The 20244-nt window shown below is 40.0% G+C and overlaps 1 protein-coding gene across 1 annotated transcript; it reads left to right on the forward strand.

Annotated features, from left to right (window-relative positions):
- Window positions 1-7523: 7523 nt before the first annotated feature.
- Window positions 7524-19502, forward strand: LOC120029735 (1-acyl-sn-glycerol-3-phosphate acyltransferase epsilon-like). Its single transcript, XM_038975003.1, has 8 exons — window positions 7524-8283; window positions 9345-9414; window positions 9579-9694; window positions 10100-10189; window positions 10871-10961; window positions 14518-14679; window positions 16830-16953; window positions 17477-19502. The coding sequence occupies exons 1-8, from the start codon at window positions 8065-8067 to the stop codon at window positions 17700-17702; spliced, it is 1098 nt and encodes a 365-aa protein (XP_038830931.1). The 5' UTR covers window positions 7524-8064; the 3' UTR covers window positions 17703-19502.
- The last annotated feature ends 742 nt before the right edge of the window (window positions 19503-20244 follow it).

The following is a 20244-nucleotide window of genomic DNA, read 5'->3' on the forward strand; positions in this document are numbered from 1 at the left end:
TTTAAGAATTAAAACGAAAATTTGTATTGTAAAATTGTTATCCAAAATTCTTCTTTTGGGTCACTCACTGCCTTTCAATGGATTTGTTTTTAGAAGGGAAATATTGTTGTAATTCTTTCCTCTGGAATATCCAAATGCACACAGTCCTCTTTCAATTCTTCAGGTTCTTTTATAGGCGGGAGGAGGGGATACGGTCAGCGGGTATACCGGGTAGATGGTGTCATTCCTGCAGGTTCCCAGTCCTAGACTGCACGCTTACCCTTTTTCATTAAGCCCCCAGCCTCTTGGTTTCAGCTGCAGTTGGCCCTCTGATTAGCTAGATATGGGAGTGAAGGCAAGGCCCCTCCCACTACATCCCTGTGGCCAGTCACTGTGAAGAGCAGCTGGGCTGGAAGCAGCAATGCGGAGACTAGTTCTTACACACACACACACACACAGGAGCAGATGCACTAATTAAACACTTCCCGCCATATCCTCTTGTTTGCATGAGAGTGAGAGCTTTATGAACAGGTCAGGGAGACAGATGGGCAGATAGTATAAAGTAATTACCATATTTTTGTGTTCTCACAAGCCGATGGCCGATCATCTATTCTGGATGCAGCTGCCTTCTTCCAGCAAAGTCTGCAATTGCAATATCCATCCCTACCCACTGTAAATATTTTTTCCCCTGTCGACGACAAAAGTACAGGCATTTGTCTAAGTATGAGAATGTTGCGGGAAAGAGACTATTTCTCTGTCGTCACTCATCCCATTCCGAGCTCTTTGCTCAGTCTTAAGAAACATTAGCTCTTATTTCCTGTCATTCTCCAACTGGGCTGTATCAGGGTCTTGGTTACATATGAAGGGGTGAGATCCAGTATGTTTACAGAGGGAGAAGAGTATCTGGCTGAAGTTCTGGGGACATTAATAAAGCTCACCCGTCCACTTCATGTCATCTTAATAAGATGCTAAATCTCCATTAATGTGACTTAAAATAAACTGATCTTGGCTTCACAGAGCCCTGTTGTTTTTTTTCCTGTGTGGGAATGAAGTAGTCAAGGTTCTTCATCTAGTCCTTTTTCAAGGCGCTTCTTTTTTCTTTATCACCTCTGATCTTGGCAGCTGTAGACAGGCAGCTGTGAAACTACCATAATCACAGTACTACACAGTAGCCATGTCTGAAGCCAATGTAATTTACCTGACTATTAGCTTATTGTACTGTAGTTAACTTAGAACCTTTAGAGGTGTCTGGCTGTCGCCAGACCACGTTCTCCTCTTGATTTCCCACCTTTGATTTGAGAGGATGTGTTCCCTACATCCTGTCTCAAGCCTTTCTTAGACTAGCATGGAGTATCATGAGGAGAAAACGGTCCCAAGTAGTCTAGTCAGTTGAAACCAGACAGGTTGAAATAGTATTAAAAAACGTTGTCCGTACTGCTAAAATATTGTGATTTATTCAGGAGCTCAAGCATGGTTTGATACGTATTTATCCATAGGGAGGGGACATAGACAATAAATGTTGTTGGGAAAACTGTCTTCCAAGGAGGGGCAAGGATTATTTATTTTTTATGCTGGCTCATTTTCAAAGGTGCCAATGAGCTCTGGAATGTGTGCTTTGTTTTAACTTAGTGGTTGATTTTTGGTTGTGTGTGTGTGTGTGTACAGTCACCCTCGGGAGATCTTACATGGTCGGCTATTCAAGGCTTTCAGGTAAAGTAGAGCGTGACATGCTGCTTGATGAAGGGAGGTGCATAAGCGCTATAAAAACCATGACCATTTTGACATCTCTACAGCTACATCTACTTGCATGCTTGATACATTTCAGGAGTTCTAGATGTATAAATAAGTCCTGGGGTTTGACATGTAGGACATTAACATAATGCTGTTCATGCATATACTGAAACACATGGCAAACATAGCTGGTTTACATTAACCTTTGGCTTGAATGGATGAGAGATCAAGTTGGGTCGGTGCAAAGTGAGGGTCACACATTAACAAACCTGACAAGAGCCCCTCTCAGTTCTATGCAGTTCAGTTCAGTAGTTGAGCTCTTCTAGTGACGACAGACATAAAACATAAAATACTAATAACGAGGCTGATTTGCTTTATACACAAGGCTGATTATTACTTTTAAATAATTTAGCAATATTTAAACATGACTTATGGTGTATTGCGTTTATTATTTTCAAGATGAGCCAGCCTGTTAAGTATAGTAAAAATGTTTTACAAGTCATTGTCTATTCTAATGATGTGAGCTATATTAAACCGCTGATATCACACACGGGGCCATGCAGGTGGTCTACAAAGGAAGTGAATCCGCTTGGAGGATGTTTTGTCTTAAACCCCAGGGATGTTTCTCCATCATTGTCATCTTCCTATTGCTCCACTAGCTTCATTCTTCATTTCCCTTAACACTGAAGCTCTACATATTTCACATCTGGGTGAAACAGCTAGTCTCTCTCTTTGATTGACCGTTTTTTTACTTTGAGACCGGTTTTACAAATATTCCAAAGGTCATATAACCTTTTTAGGTATATTCTGTGTGTATTTTTAAGCATCAGTTTCTGTTACAATGCATTGCATTTGTCTTCTACTCATACTCAAGTCCCAGCACACACAAGAAGCGGAATTACAGGAAGTGAAGTGAGGTAACAGAATGTGAAGGAAATGTAGCACGTTTTAGGCAGATGACCACAGAGGAAGGCCGCTTTCAGAAAAACGAGTTGGTTCATGAGTTCCAGTTGAATCGCTAAGCCATTAGATGTGTGGCCGTCTGATTGTCTGTCAGTCGTTTCATGTCTGGAGGAAGCTCATCAGGGGGAAGGAGGTGACTCACAATGACCTAGCCTATTTTATGCCGGAATTGTGATCCAAAGCACAATCCACTCATGCTCCTTTGTGGATGCTAAAAGGCTATATCAACACAATAGGCTACTAGTAGTAGTTGTGTATAATGTAGAGGTATTTATTGTTTATGAAATAGTTTGTTCTTAGGACACATTTTAAGATAATTAAAGACAACTTATTTTCAAAGACGCACATAACTGCTCCATGGGCGCTCAGTGTGGCAGCCCCCTGCACCTCTCCAACCTGTATACGTATGCATGTCTTTCGGAGGGGTTGGGACAAAGCGTATGTCGAATTTCTGTTGGACCCAGCTGACGAAAGAAGAGACCTTAAACTTGTTAAGATTATTCTTGGTCTCTCAATAATCATTCATTTATTTGACTCATGAGATTTAAAAAACTTTAATGTCTAGTTACTGCAAACCTGTGATTTTGATCAGCTGTTGTAGTTTAACCTTCTCATAAAGTAAACCCAACTGTCACCTTTTTTGAGGACTGCTTTTGTGACCTGTTTGACTGCACAGAATCTGCCAAGCAGCTGTTTTAGATTGGAACCCAATTTTAGAAAAACCACAAACTCAATGTGTTTCATTTTCTGAATTTTTGTTAATAACAACCAAAATGTTGACAGCCACGGAATAACTTCGAATGTCATAAAAGGAGAGTGTTAAGACGAATTACATTTCCAAAGGAACATAATTTGAAAGAAATCCAAACCCCCCCCAACACACAATATTTTCCAATATAGATTAATACATATATAAAGGATCTTAATTTGACCAGTTTCTCACAGCAAAAAAATTATCATACAGCAATAGGAAATGTGAATTATTTGTGTAGATGATAATTTATGGCCATTTTTGTAGGGGTTGATACATTTTTAGTTGGGTCAAGCCTGAAATATATAAGTGGAAATTACAAACTTTAGAAGCCCTTTTGAACCTTGAATACACTACAAGTTAGCATTTTCTGCTTTTCAGGAGATTTCCTGCAACAACAGGGTGATACAATTAAGATCCTACATCTGTAAAGACAATACATTAGTTCAGAGTAATAACTTTACACACTTTCTTTAGGGTTGCGCTTTATGCTAAATATTGTGGCGTGACTAATGAGTTTAAAGTTATATTGAGTGTCAATTTTTGCCAGCTGTATATGCCACAGTTAGCCTACTTCAAATAATATGAGATGTCTCCTGATTGATATTCAACCAATTGCAATGCTTCTTTAGGCCAAGTCTCTGTCACAAATCTCTTGAGAATCAATGGTTCACTTGATTCAAATCAGTGTTCCCTGATGAAAGACACAGTTTTCACTGATAATCCTCATGTCTTCATTATGAATCCACCCCAAGTATCACGCCCCATGAAGTGAACAATGTACTTTAATGCTCCGTTCACTCTCCCTTTGAACCATTTGACCAAAATGTTATTTTATAGTATTAGTGATAAAAAGGCTCCTGCTATGTACAGAGGAGGACCAACATGCTTTAAAGTCTGAGAATGGCCTGCAAAAAAAAACTTCCAAAAGGTCTAATTCAAGGTAAAGCCTGTTTTCTGGCACTCATTCATAAAGCAGCAGATTGGAGCAGCACTCCAAACATCCCCTGTAGCTGAGAACTCCACTCTGTAGTCTTAAGACGGAGCACAATGTCAGCGAAGACTGCCTGTATGTTCTCATTCAGTGCTCTCGGGCAATGAGGATGGACAGCCTGGACCGCAGCCCCAGGAAGTCAAACCAGGCGCGGAGAATGGCATTTTATTGAATCTTTGACGTATTACTCGGCGCAACTGCAAGCTATGAGCTGTGTCAGCCAATGTCATCCACCCCTAGAGGCTGTGGAGAAGGGCTATTTGTCCACCCCTAGAGGCTGCGGAGAAGGGCTTTTTGTCCACCCCTAGAGGCTGCGGAGAAGGGCTATTTGTCCACCCCTAGAGGCTGCGGAGAAGGGCTATTTGTCCACCCCTAGAGGCTGCGGAGAAGGGCTATTTGTCCACCCCTAGAGGCTGCGGAGAAGGGCTATTTGTCCACCCCTAGAGGCTGAGGAGAAGAGCTATTTGTCCACCCCTAGAGGCTGCGGAGAAGGGCTATTTGTCCACCCCTAGAGGCTGTGGAGAAGGGCTGTTGCTTACACAGAGATGTGGACTGGAGTCCAGGGTGACCAACGTGTCCTCATAGTGAAATATAAATGTCTACCTGGTCTGAGTAGGGGATCACCTTTTAGATTAAGCTTAATATAGTTACCCTGTTCTACCCCTTGTCGGACCCCCAAAATATGCATCGTTATAAACCTAAGACATTAAATCCATTGCTCAAATTACACAATGGAAAGCATTAAACAAAATGAGTGGATATATATTTTTCCATGTGGTTAGCTTGTTCATATTTTCAATCATTACAAGTCAATAAGCATGGCCCCAGATTACAAAAACCACATCATTCATCACGACTCCTGTTATAACATTATTTTACTGCTAAGAGGTTTTATGGTTCACTCTGGCAGGCAGATGTTCATTTTCAATTCAAACCTCAAATCCCTTTCACATATCATGTTGTATTTCACATATGTTTTATTTAAATTCAACATTTGTCAAGATACCAAGTTAGTAGATTGTTCAAGTGGAGAAATACTAGACTGGGTGAGTTTGGAGTCAGATGGGGGTCAAGCCTTTTGGAGGGTATTTGATTATACAGGTGATGACAGCAGCTCTGTTTGTATGAAATGTGGTTATCCCTATACAGGCTAAAGGAAGACTTGTTTACAAATTCAAGGTGTTTTTCTGCCCTCTCCTTGTGAAAAGAGAACACTGCAACACACTGGTTGTGACAACTAATGGTCAGCCAAACAAACAATACATATACAAAATGTACATTGCTGAATAACTACTCTTTTAGCTATATTAAGATGGGCTCTTTTTTTAAAAACACTGCAAACAACTCCCCTTTCTGGGAAAATACATACCACCTTAGACTCTGTCATGTCTCTCCTCCCAGATCTGTAATCTGAAGCAGCTCCTGTCTGCAGGGGAGTGCCAGCAGGACCTGTTCCTGGGTCAGCCTGCAATGTTTGTCTCCCGGGACGCCCAGCCCCCAACCCACAGCCTGGTGGAGCTTATCGAGCTGTGTGGGGGCACAGTCTGCAAAACGGTCCGGCTGGCAGGCCTCTGCATGGGGAAGTACAAAGGCAAGAGACCAGATGGGAGCAGGATTCTCTCCGAGCAGTGGGTGCTGGGTAAGATGTCAGGCCAGTGTTAATTAATATGTAGCCCTTTACACTGCATCACGTATACAGGTTGAAAATAGCATATTTGGTCACTGATAAGTGCTTAAATGGGAACACAGTGGCTGAACACTAACATACTATACATTATGTGAGAGCGGGCTCTAGGTCTCTGCTTTACGGCGGGATTCAACTGACAGACATTCTAAGCAGGTGTAGCACCCGCAACTTGTTGCCCCCGTCCTGCCCGCAAATTGGGTTACCTTTGCATATTGTGGTGTTGTCAAGGTGATTTTGTAAATCAAAAGCAGGATGTTATGTCATACAAGCAAACCACACACCTGTGAGTAAAACATTTGAATTTCACATTTCTGTTCGAGAACTCATGTAGACTACAAGTAGAATGCACATAAAATCAAGAGTGTAGTGTTAGGATTCGGCCTTGTCAGATGAACTGTTGTGTCCTCACACTTGTTCTGATAATTTCCGCATTATCTTAAAATTGTTCCCTTTTCAATTGCTACCATGGTATTCATACTGTATGCGTCTCATATTTTTTCTGTTAGAAACATTTAAATGTACCCCTCCTAAATATACTTAAGTATCAAATGTAACAAGTACTTTTGGGTGGTAGGGAAAATGTATGGAGTAAAAAGTACATTATTTTCTTTAGGAATGTAGTGAAGTAAAAGTTGTCAAAAATAGTAAAGTACAGATACCCCAAAATACTTCATAAGTAGTACTTTAAAGTATTTTTACCTAAGTACTTTACACAACTGTATACTGTATAGATCTATCTATTACAGCAGCATGAATCACAAGGATAAACTATGAATGTAACTTTTTCTTAACTCTTTAGACTTTTATTCAAATAGTATTTTACTTTTACTCAAGTGTGACAATTTAGTACTTTTTCCACCACTGACAGTATATTTGATACGATTTGTATTTGACAGTGTGGTATTAACGTTTAGCTTTGGTTTAGAATATTTATAGGAAATGTGAAGTTTTTACTCTCCGTCTCATTATGCTTTTTAAACAACCACATTACTTTAGTTCCCTTTTCCTTTAGATTGTATCACACATCTAAAGCAACTTCCATATTTCTTGGTATGGAAATCCCAGTAATATGAAGTTGGACTAGGAGTTTGCTATGCATCAAAGATGGTTACTTATACAACAAACTGATACAGGGACCAGACTAGTGCTTTCATCCATTTGACATTCAGTCAGTCATTTACCTTCAAGATATACTGCAGATCACATATCAGATACACACTACTACCAAAATAGCTTGCAAACTCAGAGCATTTTAAGCAGATCTTGCTTTACTGCGGCGAGCACCTGGCACTGTTATTTTATACCTCAGACTGACACCAGCAAGTTAGCAACTGTCCACTCTTAGCAACCACCACTTCAGAACTCTTCTTTAGACCAATGAGCTTGCAAGATGTTGGTAAGTGGCTTACGAGTTACGCCCCATTACACCATGGAGTCCATGGTAGAGGCAGTTTTTGAATCGAAGTTATAACTTAACTGTGGGCCAAGGAGAACTTAGATTATAAGCATGTAGTTGTGATTTACCAATGTAGTTTAAACCGTTATTTTGTAAGACAGCATTTAATCTTTTGGGTCATGGGCCCGTTGAGCAGTGTTTAGCGAAAGCTTGTAGCTAGCCGCGGCGTAAGCTAACGTTAGCCGTTTAGCTAGGTAAAGTTAGGTGGCTATCGGAGATTCGAGGTCGTTTGCTAGTTGTTACGTTGAACTTTTGCGATATGCATAACATTGACATGTGGTATTACTATAACGTTATGCTTTTTTTCTCCATTTGCAACTTCTCACTACGATAATTTGGGGTGGCTGTCAAGCTTCCGCTAACGCGTTAGCTATCTCTTGCTTTGACAGTTTACAAAGATAACGGTCAACAGAGAAGAAGTGAAAGTGCTGTCTGGTATTAATATACCAGATATCTTGTAACGTTAGTTGTCGCTACTTGAACAAGCTATTACGCAGTACAGAATGCTGCTCTCCCTTGTTGTGCACACGTACTCGTTGCGGTACTGGTTTCCTGCAGCGGTTATGATAGGCACAGCTCCGGCTTATATACTGTCATGGGGTGCTTGTCGCTTGATTTCGGCTTTCCTACCATCAAGAATATACCGCAGGATGGACGACCACCTCTATAACATCTACCAGAGCCTCGTCCTCTTTTTCTTTGAAAACTATACCGGGGTGGAGGTGAGTAGGCATACATTTCACTTAGTTTAAGGATACACTGACTTACAGCTTGTGAAGTATCTTGTATGGTGACATGTTATTACATGATGTCACCAGAGAAAGATAGTATTAGGTCTAATGGTATGTAGTAAGAGTGTTGGTAGTCATTAGTGCCGGGCTACTTGGCCAGTACTAGAGATCAAAATAATGGCTAATTTAAAGCTGAGAAATGAATGTGGTCTGTATACATATATTAGGCCTATACGAGTCTGGGACATTGCACAAGGCATCCAGTTTTACCTGTGGTATGCTGTTTTTTTCCCGTCTTTTTAAAATTTTATTTAACTAGGCATGTCAGTTAAGAACAAATTCTTATTTACAATGACGGCCTACTCCGGCCTAACCCGGACGACGCTGGGCCAATTGTGCACCACCCTATGGGACTCCCAATCACAGCCGGTTGTGATACAGCCTGGAATCAGACCAGAGTCTGTAGTGATGCCTCTAGCCTTAGACCACTGCGCCACTCGGTTTATCAGTGTTTGTCTGATCAGTCAAATAGTTAACTTCACAGCCACCCTTTTTTCGTTCATCTTGGTGTTTTCTATTTAAGCCTAGTCTGGTGGTGATTTATTGTGGGTGTTCTTGAATATGGCTCTCATAATGATATAATTGCACATATGCCTACAGTAGGAATACCAGTAGACCCATTGAAGACCTGGAGTTCCGTACTGTTTCAAACATGTTATCTTATGAAGCACAGCAATGCCTCAGGTGTTTGAACAGGTGACAAAGTTTAGACGCTCTTGATTCATTATTAACAGCTTGTATAAGGCTATTAAGATGATGAGAACAGTTTATGAACAAAAACACTGAGACATGGCTGGTGTGCCATTGGATTTCTCAGTGCCAAGTGGATTTTCCACGACAAAATCCTGGGTGAAAGTCTAATTACAAAGGTTGGCACAAATTATATCAGTTTGGCAACCACCCAAATTTCTTCCATTTTGTTTCTGATGTCCCTCATTATGCCATTAAGGTGTCTTTTAGGCCTAAAATAGTGCTCATTCCTCCTTCTTTAGATTGTTATTTATGGAGACATACCAAAGAATAAAGAGAATGTGGTCTACCTTTCCAACCATCAATGCACAGGTGAGCTTTTCCTATTCAACAAGATGTTTTACTAATTCATCTCTTTTCATTCTGAGATAAAAGTGTGGCATATGATGTGGTGAAATTGGAGGATTTCATCAGAACGCTGCAGTTTGCACTGCAGTTGGACTAAAACCCTTATTTTCCATTGTCTTGTCATACAGCGGACTGGATCATTGCTGACATGTTAGCCATTAGGCAGAAAGCACTTGGCCATGTGAGATATGTCCTGAAAGATGGTCTGAAGTGGCTCCCATTGTACGGATGGTATTTCTCTCAGGTAATATATTTATGTAAAATATGTAGGCCTTTGTTTCCTTTTTCTGTACGTACTGAGTTTATTACTTATGAATACTTTAGTTATGTACCTTTTTGTAATGTTTTTTTTTTTTCTTCATCTGAGTGGCAGCCCCCAGGTATAACGTGTGTGTGTGTGTGTGTGTGAAATAACGAATGAAAAATAAATTAACTGAATATGAAATTAGATTAATTTAAATATTATACCTGTAACAACCCCCCCCCCCTCCCCCAACAACAAATTATTACACTTTGGTCACTAAAAAATCGGAAAGATTTTTGCACTGTCAAAGATATGTTGTGTGTTATACTTATTGGTATGATTCATTTAAGCCTGTTTTTTGTACATTTTTTTTACCAAATGTTTAATTTTATTTATTTATTTTAGCATGGAGGTGTCTACGTGAAGCGAAGTGCAACGTTTGACGAGAAGGCAATGAAAAAGAAGCTCTCTTCACAGACAGTGTTGGGAACACCAGTAAGTATTTATGGAGCACACTGACAGAAACTGTCTATGTGAATGTTATTTCCTTACAAAAACCATTTTGTAAAAAACCAACCGTTTTTTGCATTGCAGCCTATAACTTTTTACATGGCTGCCAACAAAACGAATGTTTAATACTGTCACTTCATTCAAATGGATTATATTGATGGGCTGTCAGTGAATACCATGAAAATGCTCTTACATTATCCAAATTGTCATTTTTTTAAAGAGCATTGCTATTCTAAAAGATACAAAATACATGAAACCAACTGAAATATTTATAATGGCCTTTTTGGTCACTGGCATGTCCCTTCTAAATGTTTCTCTGTGTCTAGTCTATATCAGGAAGGACAGCTGTTGCCAAATAACTTTTTCCCAGGACATGAAGATCCACAGCTTGTTGTTTGGTCTTCTGGGCTAGCGTTTTGGCATGATTTTATGACTTGTCTAGTCTACATGACACCCAAGTTGCAGAGTTTTCAGATGTGCAGCCATGGGTATGTAGAGTATAGACAGGGATGTATGAAATGGGTACCAGTCAGTACCTTGATGTCTAGTAACCTTGCTGTAAAACTGTACTCGTATACTACTTATCTTAAGAGCAATGATGTGCTGATCTCCCCTGTAAGACTTCCTGTCCTAACTCCATCCCTGTTTGTTTTGTTTTCTGTGCAGATGTATCTTGTCATCTTCCCAGAAGGAACCCGATACAACCCTGAACTCAAGAAGATGATCAGCGACAGTCAGGCTTTTTCCGCTAAAGAAGGTGCTCTTTCATACTTTCAAATGTAGTATTATTGATTTAGAGGGAGTGTATTCTTGCATGACTAATAGCAAAGCTTTGGGGATGAAGAATGAATGAGGGGTCATGTATGTTAATGCATTGCAACAGGTACTTCAGCTTCTACAAAGGTTTTTAATACAATTCGCAACATGAAAGCAAAATCCATTTACTATAACAGCAGATACGTTCTACCCACAACTAACTTTTTGCCATCTATGTAAAAATGTCAAGACCCAAGTATTTGTTGACAGCATTAGAGGGGGAGCTTAGACAAAATGAAAAGCCGCCTGGCTGTTTTGTATTTTTTCTCATCGTCAGTGGATTGCTGGTACAGCGCCAAGAGCTTGGCAGCTCCAACCAGTGATCAGCTTTAATGAAATATCCCAGAGGCTGTAGCTTAAAAATTGGGCAAAAGATTAACTTGTGATTACAAAAGTATTTTACTGCTGGCTGATAAGTGATTTATAATGTTGCTAGACCTAATTCGCAAGGGCAAATTGTAATGGTTTAAAAGCTGGTGCATATGACATTTTGTTTAATAATTAGAATATATTAGTTTGGTAGCAGACATTTTGTTTAATAAAGTAGGATTTATTAGTTTGGCAGCCGACTGACTATATTACTTATAGTTTACTATAAGGTACTTATTTTTTTAAATTTAAAGTGGAATATTAATAAAAATTATTAATTCCTTGTCTGAGCTTATAACATTTGTCCATCAGATTTCAGATTTCCCAATGAATTGCTTTGGCCCTCACAGCTATATCACCATGTTATGGAGCGTAACATATACACAGTGTGGTACTTGATAAACTGCAGTCCTTTGCGTGCGTAGCTACAGATTTAACTTGAAAAATCTGTCACTGAAATCAAAATGTGAAATATCACCTGCCCCTCTAAGTCCTAGTAAACCGCTCTAGGGATTTGGGCTTGGCACATGACTATATGATCTGCTTGCCGTAAGGTGGGGGGTATAGTAGAGAAAATAATCAAATCAAATTTTATTGGTCATATACAGTGGGGCAAAAAAGTATTTAGTCAGCCACCAATTGTGCAAGTTATCCCACTTAAAAAGATGAGAGAGGTCTGTAATTTTCATCATAGGTCCACTTCAACTATGACAGACAAAATGAGAAAAAAAAATCCAGAAAATCACATTGTAGGATTTTTAATGAATTTATTTGCAAATTATGGTGGAAAATAAGTATTTGGTCACCTACAAACAAGCAAGATTTCTGGCTCTCACAGACCTGTAACTTCTTCTTTAAGAGGCTCCTCTGTCCTCCACTCGTTACCTGTATTAATGGTACCTGTTTGAACTTGTTATCAGTATAAAAGACACCTGTCCACAACCTCAAACAGTCACACTCCAAACTCCACTATGGCCAAGACCAAAGAGCTGTCAAAGGACACCAGAAACAAAATTGTAGACCTGCACCAGGCTGGGAAGACTGAATCTGCAATAGGTAAGCAGCTTGGTTTGAAGAAATCAACTGTGGGAGCAATTATTAGGAAATGGAAGACATACAAGACCACTGATAATCTCCCTCGATCTGGGGCTCCACGCAAGATCTCACCCCGTGGGGTCAAAATGATCACAAGAACGGTGAGCAAAAATCCCAGAACCACACGGGGGGACCTAGTGAATGACCTGCAGAGAGCTGGGACCAAAGTAACAAAGCCTACCATCAGTAACACACTACGCCGCCAGGGACTCAAATCCTGCAGTGCCAGACGTGTCCCCCTGCTTAAGCCAGTACATGTCCAGGCCCGTCTGAAGTTTGCTAGAGAGCATTTGGATGATCCAGAAGAAGATTGGGAGAATGTCATATGGTCAGATGAAACCAAAATATAACTTTTTGGTAAAAACTCAACTCGTCGTGTTTGGAGGACAAAGAATGCTGAGTTGCATCCAAAGAACACCATACCTACTGTGAAGCATGGGGGTGGAAACATCATTCTTTGGGGCTGTTTTTCTGCAAAGGGACCAGGACGACTGATCCGTGTAAAGGACAGAATGAATGGGGCCATGTATCGTGAGATTTTGAGTGAAAACCTCCTTCCATCAGCAAGGGCATTGAAGATAAAAGGTGGCTGGGTCTTTCAGCATGACAATGATCCCAAACACACCACCCGGGAAACGAAGGAGTGGCTTCGTAAGAAGCATTTCAAGGTCCTGGAGTGGCCTAGCCAGTCTCCAGATCTCAACCCCATAGAAAATCTTTGGAGGGAGTTGAAAGTCCGTGTTGCCCAGCAACAGCCCCAAAACATCACTGCTCTAGAGGATATCTGCATGGAGGAATGGGCCAAAATACCAGCAACAGTGTGTGAAAACCTTGTGAGGACTTACAGAAAACGTTTGACCTCTGTCATTGCCAACAAAGGGTATATAACAAAGTATTGAGAAACTTTTGTTATTGACCAAATACTTATTTTCCACCATAATTGCAAATAAATTCATAAAAAATCCTACAATGTGATTTTCTGGATTTTTTCTTCTCATTTTGTCTGTCATAGTAGTGAAATGCTTGTGTTTCTAGCACCACCAGTGCAGTAATATCTAACAATTCACAACAATGCACACAACCTGAAAGTAAAAGAATGGAATTAAGGAATATATAAATATTAGGACGAGCAATGTTGGAGTGGCATAGACTAAAATACAGTAGAAAATAATACAGTGTGTATATATGTGTATATATGAGATGAGTAAAGCAAAAATATGTAAACATTATTAAAGTGGCCAGTGATTTCAAGTCTATGTATATAGGGCAGCAGCCTCTAAGGTGCAGGGTTACGTAACCGGGTGGAAGCCGCCTAGTGATGGTGCCACTATATTCTACTAACAACAGGATGGGACAACACATTTGTTATGCAGTAGTAGTTGGTCCCAAAGAAAAACCTGTGGACTTTGGACAGAGTACAATCAAGATTAAATCAGGGGAGAATAACAGGCCTGTTAAATGACCTATTAATTGTGTGTATATATGGTTTTAGATAATTTCTGGTCTCAAATGCAGCCAACAATCTTTCTGATCAGTGATTACAACAACCGGGTGACATTTGGAAGACGTCATTATGGGATAGTTTGACCGTTGCTAATTAAATTTGTCCACTGTTGTCTACCATTCAGTTATGTGAACAAGTCAAGGTTATGTGACCTGATCATTTGAATGGAGGTCTTTATTCCCCAGACACTATACTTTTTCTTGGCATTCATTGAAAGATCCAAGTGAAATGCTGGTACTAGAAACAGTGTCTTGTTTAGCACTGCTATTGGAAACTTGCTATAATTAACATTGCATGTCACCTGGCACAACCAAGAGATTTGACAGCGGCAGGTAGCCTAGGGGTTAAGAGCGTTGCAACCAAACTCCAGTAACTGAAAGGTCCCTGGTTTGAATCCCGAGCTGACTAGGTGAAAAATCTGTCTGTGCCCTTGAGCAAGGCACCGAACCCGAATTGCTCCTCTAAGTGTCTCTGGATAAGATGTAAATGTAAAAAAAGGAACAAATGCTCTCCTGTTCATTTCCTTCAGGACTGGCTGTCTTGGACCACGTTCTGACCCCAAGAATGAAAGCCTCGCACATTGCCATAGAAACCATGAGGGACCACCTGGATGCTGTGTATGATGTCACCGTGGTGTATGAGGGAACACTGGGCACAAGCAGTGAAAGACATCCTGCCCCATCAATGCCAGGTATGAGGTTGTTCCAGATAATTCAGTTCTTTCAGGTATTACGGGGGGATTTTGATGCATGCAATAATCTTCTAAATTCCCACACGCAACTGGAGTTACTCAGTTCATTATCAGTATAACATTGTTCTCCTAATTAAAACAGAAAATAAGTTGGCTTCCTGTAAACAGTGCGTGTTATGTTGTGGTGTTTTTGATTCCTCTGTGTTCCCAAAGTGTTTTTGAAAAGCCTTGGTGTGAAAACATCCTGTTGCTTTCAGGAATAAACAGTGATGTACTGGTAGTAAACAGCATGGGAAGAATAGAAAAGCATGTTTGTCTAAGTACACCTCCTGTTAATTTCCCAGTATTTCACATGTTATTGAGATGACTGTATTGAGGGAAGAAATGATTGGACCGTGTTTGAACTGAAACCAGGAATGTTTTACTCACTGAAACGGTTAACCTTCTTGCAACCAAACTCAATGGGTATCAAATCATTTGGAAATCAAATCTTGTCACCCCTAATCTTTCACCCTTATTGATAAAACACACAAGCATTTGCTCTGATTGGCTGGTGTCCAGGCTATTCCTGGTTTCAAGCTAGGTTGAAATAACAACGGTTAAGACAACGTAATAATTCCATGCAGAAGTTTTTGAAAATAAACAAATTCATTGGACCAGTCTTAGAGCAAAAATGACTGGAGGTGAATGTTTGCACTACAGAAAGTTTGCCATCGAAGTGGAAAATAAACACAGTCTTAGTGAATTTCAGCTAACTACTCAGCAAACAGATAGCATACCTGTTTTACTGTCTATTCATTTAAATGTTTTTCAAATTATCTACAGCCAATGCTGGTCACGATTTCAATAAATCCGCAACAGCGCTGGTCCACTGAATGTGTTTCTTTTCGAATGCTCCGCATTGATCAGTCCCTTAACCTGCATATTTTTGACCTAGGTATCATGTGAACCCATGTTGATATTAACTGAAATCAAATGTAATATCCATTGAATGACTGATGCAGTGGTTATGGGAGTTTGGTTGAAATTATTCCATGGGAATGTTTCGATGCACGGCCCCAGATTCAGCTGTTTGCTTACTTTTAACGGCAACGTTTCCATGGGAGCTTTCAGCTAAGCTGTCTGACCAGAGTTATTGTTTTGTTATGTACAACATGCGCAGGGATTTTACTTTTCTCTAATCTTGGCTTTTAACCTTCATGTGGCAGGATTCAAAATGCTGCCAGTCCTCAAGACTAATGCCCCTCTTGCATTGATGGAATTATCATGACATCAGAACATGTCAGTGATGTTTGATATAGTGGTTTTAAAATGTCACCTGCGATTAGGACCTCTAATATTTATCGGATGACGCCATGTCTTTTGAACAAAATGGCTCAAGGAATTGAAGACCATCCGAGCATTCATTCTTGTCAAATCAATTCTCGAGAAATTTGACATACGAATCAGAGCTGGTGTGTAATGCGTTTGTCTATCATGAGATAATAGCTCTACGCTTTAGAATCACTGTGCCATCTTGACCTTCTTTAAAAGGCAGGAGTTAGTGTAAATCAACCATGTAATGGATGTTTTCTAATGGGTCACAGGAAAGGCTGACTTCTGTCATAAGTGCTCTCCCTCTGGGGAGGCTCGAGTGACGTGACATGCGGTCTTTGGGCTTTCTTATATCTCAGGAGGCTTTTGTCAAACTATCCAGCTGTTTCTCCATTTCCACAAATTGCCCTCACGAGTGTAGTGTGAGGGATAATGATTTTAATCACAGCTTTACCCTTGTGGATCTGGCTGATTGGATGAGTCATATGAAAATGCCAAATGGGTACTATGATTACGAATAGGCCTATAGGCTAATCTGAGGGCCTGTAAGAAAAACAGAGCAGGCAGGGCTTTTGAGGAGACTATAGTTTCTAAAGCTGGTCATTCAAATCCTGCTCAGATTGTACAGTGTTTTGTAAACACACCTCTGTGGAAGCTGTAGCCACTTAATTCCTGTTTTTGGAGTTAGAGGACGGAAGTTCAGATCCATAAGATACTGTATCTGAACCTACGTAGTGCCTCATTCACAAACACAATTTGATGGCTACGTGGTCTTTGGCTGCTATGGTCTTCCTGATGTTGTTTTCTCTCTCATTCATGTTTTCTCTGTTTGACAGAATTCCTGTGTAAGGAATGTCCCAAAGTTCACATCCACTTTGAACGTGTGGACGTGAAGGAAATTCCTCCGGAGTCTGTGTTTTTCCGCAGGTGGCTGCACGAGAGATTTGAGATCAAGGACCAGTGAGTATCCTCTTTCCACCCTCTCTCTAACCCTGTCTGACATTACGACACTGACCGATGCACCAATTCCACATTTAGGCCAAGGTTGAGTTCATGTTAAGAAAATGTATCTGAAATGAATCTGAAATGCCCGGCAGCACTTCAACTACTCAAATGGTGGACTGCAATATTAGGTTTAAGGATGCTGGAGCTAGTCTGCTTTGATAACTAATTTAATAATGTGTTGATGCCCCCATTGCACATGAAGTGTGCACTGACTACGGTTGCAAAATTCTGGTAAATTGCCTGGTTTTACAGAAATCCTGGTTGGAGGATTCTGGATTTTGTGGTTATTCTCACTTAATTACGGGACTCTTTCCACCAGAATTACTGGAAAACCTGGGAATTTTGGGTAAGGTTATTGGAATTTTGCAACCATACCACTTACTAACAATCACAGTTATAAATTGTCATGATTGGCTGATTAGACATGAGCTGGGGATATGCTTTAACTCTAAAGGGAACCTTCTCTCTTTCGCCACAGGATGTTGACTACTTTCTATGAGTCTGAGGATCCAGACAAAAAAGGCAGATTCCCTGGAGAAGGTCAAAGGTCCCATCTGAGCATTACGAAGACGTTGCCATCGCTGCTATTTCTGAGCGGGCTAACACTGCCAATGCTGTTGACAGAGTCTGGCAGGAAACTCTATGTCCGAACCTGGGTGTATGGGACTCTGTTGGGATGGCTCTGGGTGAATGTTAGTCCATAGGAAGCTCATGGTGGTCATCAATGCCATCTGCTATGGCTATGGAAAGACCTTGCCCTTTCACTCACCCATCAGGCAGGGGGCGTATGTTTTTCGAAACAAAGCACTTGTTGCTGTTAAGGTTTGGTTCTTCTAGAATTCTGTCCAAATGGATGGCTCATTGCCTACCTAACAGCTGTAAGAAGAGAGATAGGGAGATAGATAGAGAAGCGGTTTTGTTTCTTGTGCTGCTTCTTCATTGCTCTATGGTTGTGTGCATCAACTTGCAACCAGATAAGGTGAGAAAAATAGAAATGGGGATGTTGTATGTATATCTTTCCTTGAATTTCCCCCTTTTATCTCAGCCATAAAGTATGAATAGACAGATTTTCTTCCCTATACCGTTTAGCCTATTACATAATTAAATTCTGTGCTTTTGCATATCCAGTGTCCAGCATCCCTTTTCAACATGAGTTTACCAGAGTTAGGGTTCAGCTCTCTGTTTGAGATGATATGCTGTGTTCATGTGCTCTTGGAATTATTAACAACTCGGGACTGAGAAACTCTCAGAATGTTCATAACTCTGAGTTGACAATGTCCAAAAAGTTATTTATGATCATCCAAGTAGGAAATAGGAGAGGGGAGATAACATGTATCGTCCTCTGATCTGTCCAGTAAGATAGTTTAGACTTTCTTATTCTGAGGAGCATGTGAACCCAGCATTAGAGAGCAGATTTAATTTTCAGTACTAATTACAAAGTACTCATTGCAAAAGAGAGTGATTAGTGTTTATTCATTGTCCAATTAATACATTATTGAGGGTGATGGAGTGTTTAGGTCTAAGTGATGGTTACTTAGCCATGTGTTTAAAGTTCTCCTTTTTATTGCCCGGTTACAATGTGTCTGCTGTATATGTGCTTTGTTTGAGTTTTTGCAAAAGTTCCACAAATTGTTGCCAAACTCTATACAAGTGCAGGGGTATCAAACAAGTGTTTTAGTTAGAGGAATGTATCTGTAATCAGGTCAGCTGTACCTGAGGAACCAATATTGTATTTTTTAATTGACCTAAAGAGCTTGTTATAGAGTAATTTTTGTATATGCTGCCTTTGCCATGTTACAGATTACACAAAAGGTAGAGATAGCTATATATTGAGAAGGCCAATTGTAGTGTATCACAATATAGAATTCATATTCCTTTGTTTACAAAGTCAACTGTATATGCGTCACTATTCTAAAAACAGTTATATACTGTATGTCCATCATTTTTCATAATGAAAACAACTTTTTCAACTGTTGTCACTTTACATGTTGGTATTCTTATTTTATTGAATAATTAAAGTGGTCTTCCAATATGGATTAAATTAGCCCATGGTAATTACACCTGCCATACCAAGGTCTCATTTACATATCCTTCCTTTAATAACAATGTGGAATGGCAATAGTTTAAAAACTTTAATTCATTCAATTTATTTTGTTCAATTCTGTCAACTTGATTAAAAAAAACTGATTGTAAATAATCAAACAATTCTGGTAGACACTATTGTGCCAATTGAACCCAGAAATGTGTGCCTTCTACCAGAGGAGTTAGTCCTCAGCTTCCACCCAGAGGACTGCACTGGGACTCTATCTACTGGACAGCACTGGAACTGTTTTGCACAGCATAGTTTATTGGTGTAATTGTCTTCAGTTATGAGCTTTTGGTGTCAGTAGTATGTGGTTGAATATTGTTTTTAAAGGACTTGATTTTGAGAAACAAAAGTAATATGTTTTAGTTTTTATTTCCTTTTGTAAATAAAGTACCTCTTGGTGTTTCATCAAGTAAGAGTTTATTGTCCATGTTGTCTTTTTCATACTCTGGCGCAAAGCTACAAGTCTTTTTATTCCGTTATTACAGTAATGTGTCATGCTTTTGAATGTCACTGGTCAAAAAATACATTGTGGCTACCAAACACACCCACATACAGTGCAAAATGTTTACCCAATGCCATGGTATAAAATGTTCATAATCACAAATGTTGCTATTTCACTCTGTTCCAATGGTATTTTATTATTCACTTTGGAGTTTGTTTCAAGTATACTTTTAAATTCAGTTTTCTTTGAAGTTGTTTATCATACACAACATCTACAAAAGTATGTGGACATCCCTTCAAATTAGTGGATTCGGCTAATTCAGCTACACCCGTTGCTGACAGGTGTATAAAATCAAGCACACAGCCATGCAATCTCCATAGACATACTTTGGAAGTAGAATTGGCCCTACTGAAGAGCTCAGTGACTTTCAACATGGCACCGTCATAGGACGCCACCTTTACACCAAGTCAGTTTGTCAAATTTCTGCTCTGCTTGAGCTGCCCCGGTCAACTGTAAGTGCTGTTATTGTGAAGTGGAAATGTCTATGAGCAACAACGGCTCAGCCGCGAGGTGGTAGGCAACACAAGCTCACAGAACGGGACCGCAGAGTGCTATAGCGCGTAAAAAAATATTCTGTCCTCGGTTCCAACACTCACTACTGAGTTCCAAACTACCTCTGGAAGCAACGTCAGCACAAGAACTGTTCGTCGGGAGC

Source organism: Salvelinus namaycush, chromosome 35 (genome assembly GCF_016432855.1).
Source record: "Salvelinus namaycush isolate Seneca chromosome 35, SaNama_1.0, whole genome shotgun sequence".
Taxonomy (NCBI): Eukaryota; Metazoa; Chordata; class Actinopteri; order Salmoniformes; family Salmonidae; genus Salvelinus; species Salvelinus namaycush.

Excerpts from the sequence above, each read along its gene's own strand:
- LOC120029735 (XM_038975003.1), top strand. The coding sequence starts at position 8,065 with ATGCTGCTCTCCCTTGTTGTGCACACGTACTCGTTGCGGTACTGGTTT. Across the intron at positions 10,962-14,517 it reads GGCTTTTTCCGCTAAAGAAG|GACTGGCTGTCTTGGACCAC; the intron begins GTGCTCTTTCAT and ends CATTTCCTTCAG. Across the intron at positions 16,954-17,476 it reads AGATTTGAGATCAAGGACCA|GATGTTGACTACTTTCTATG; the intron begins GTGAGTATCCTC and ends CTTTCGCCACAG.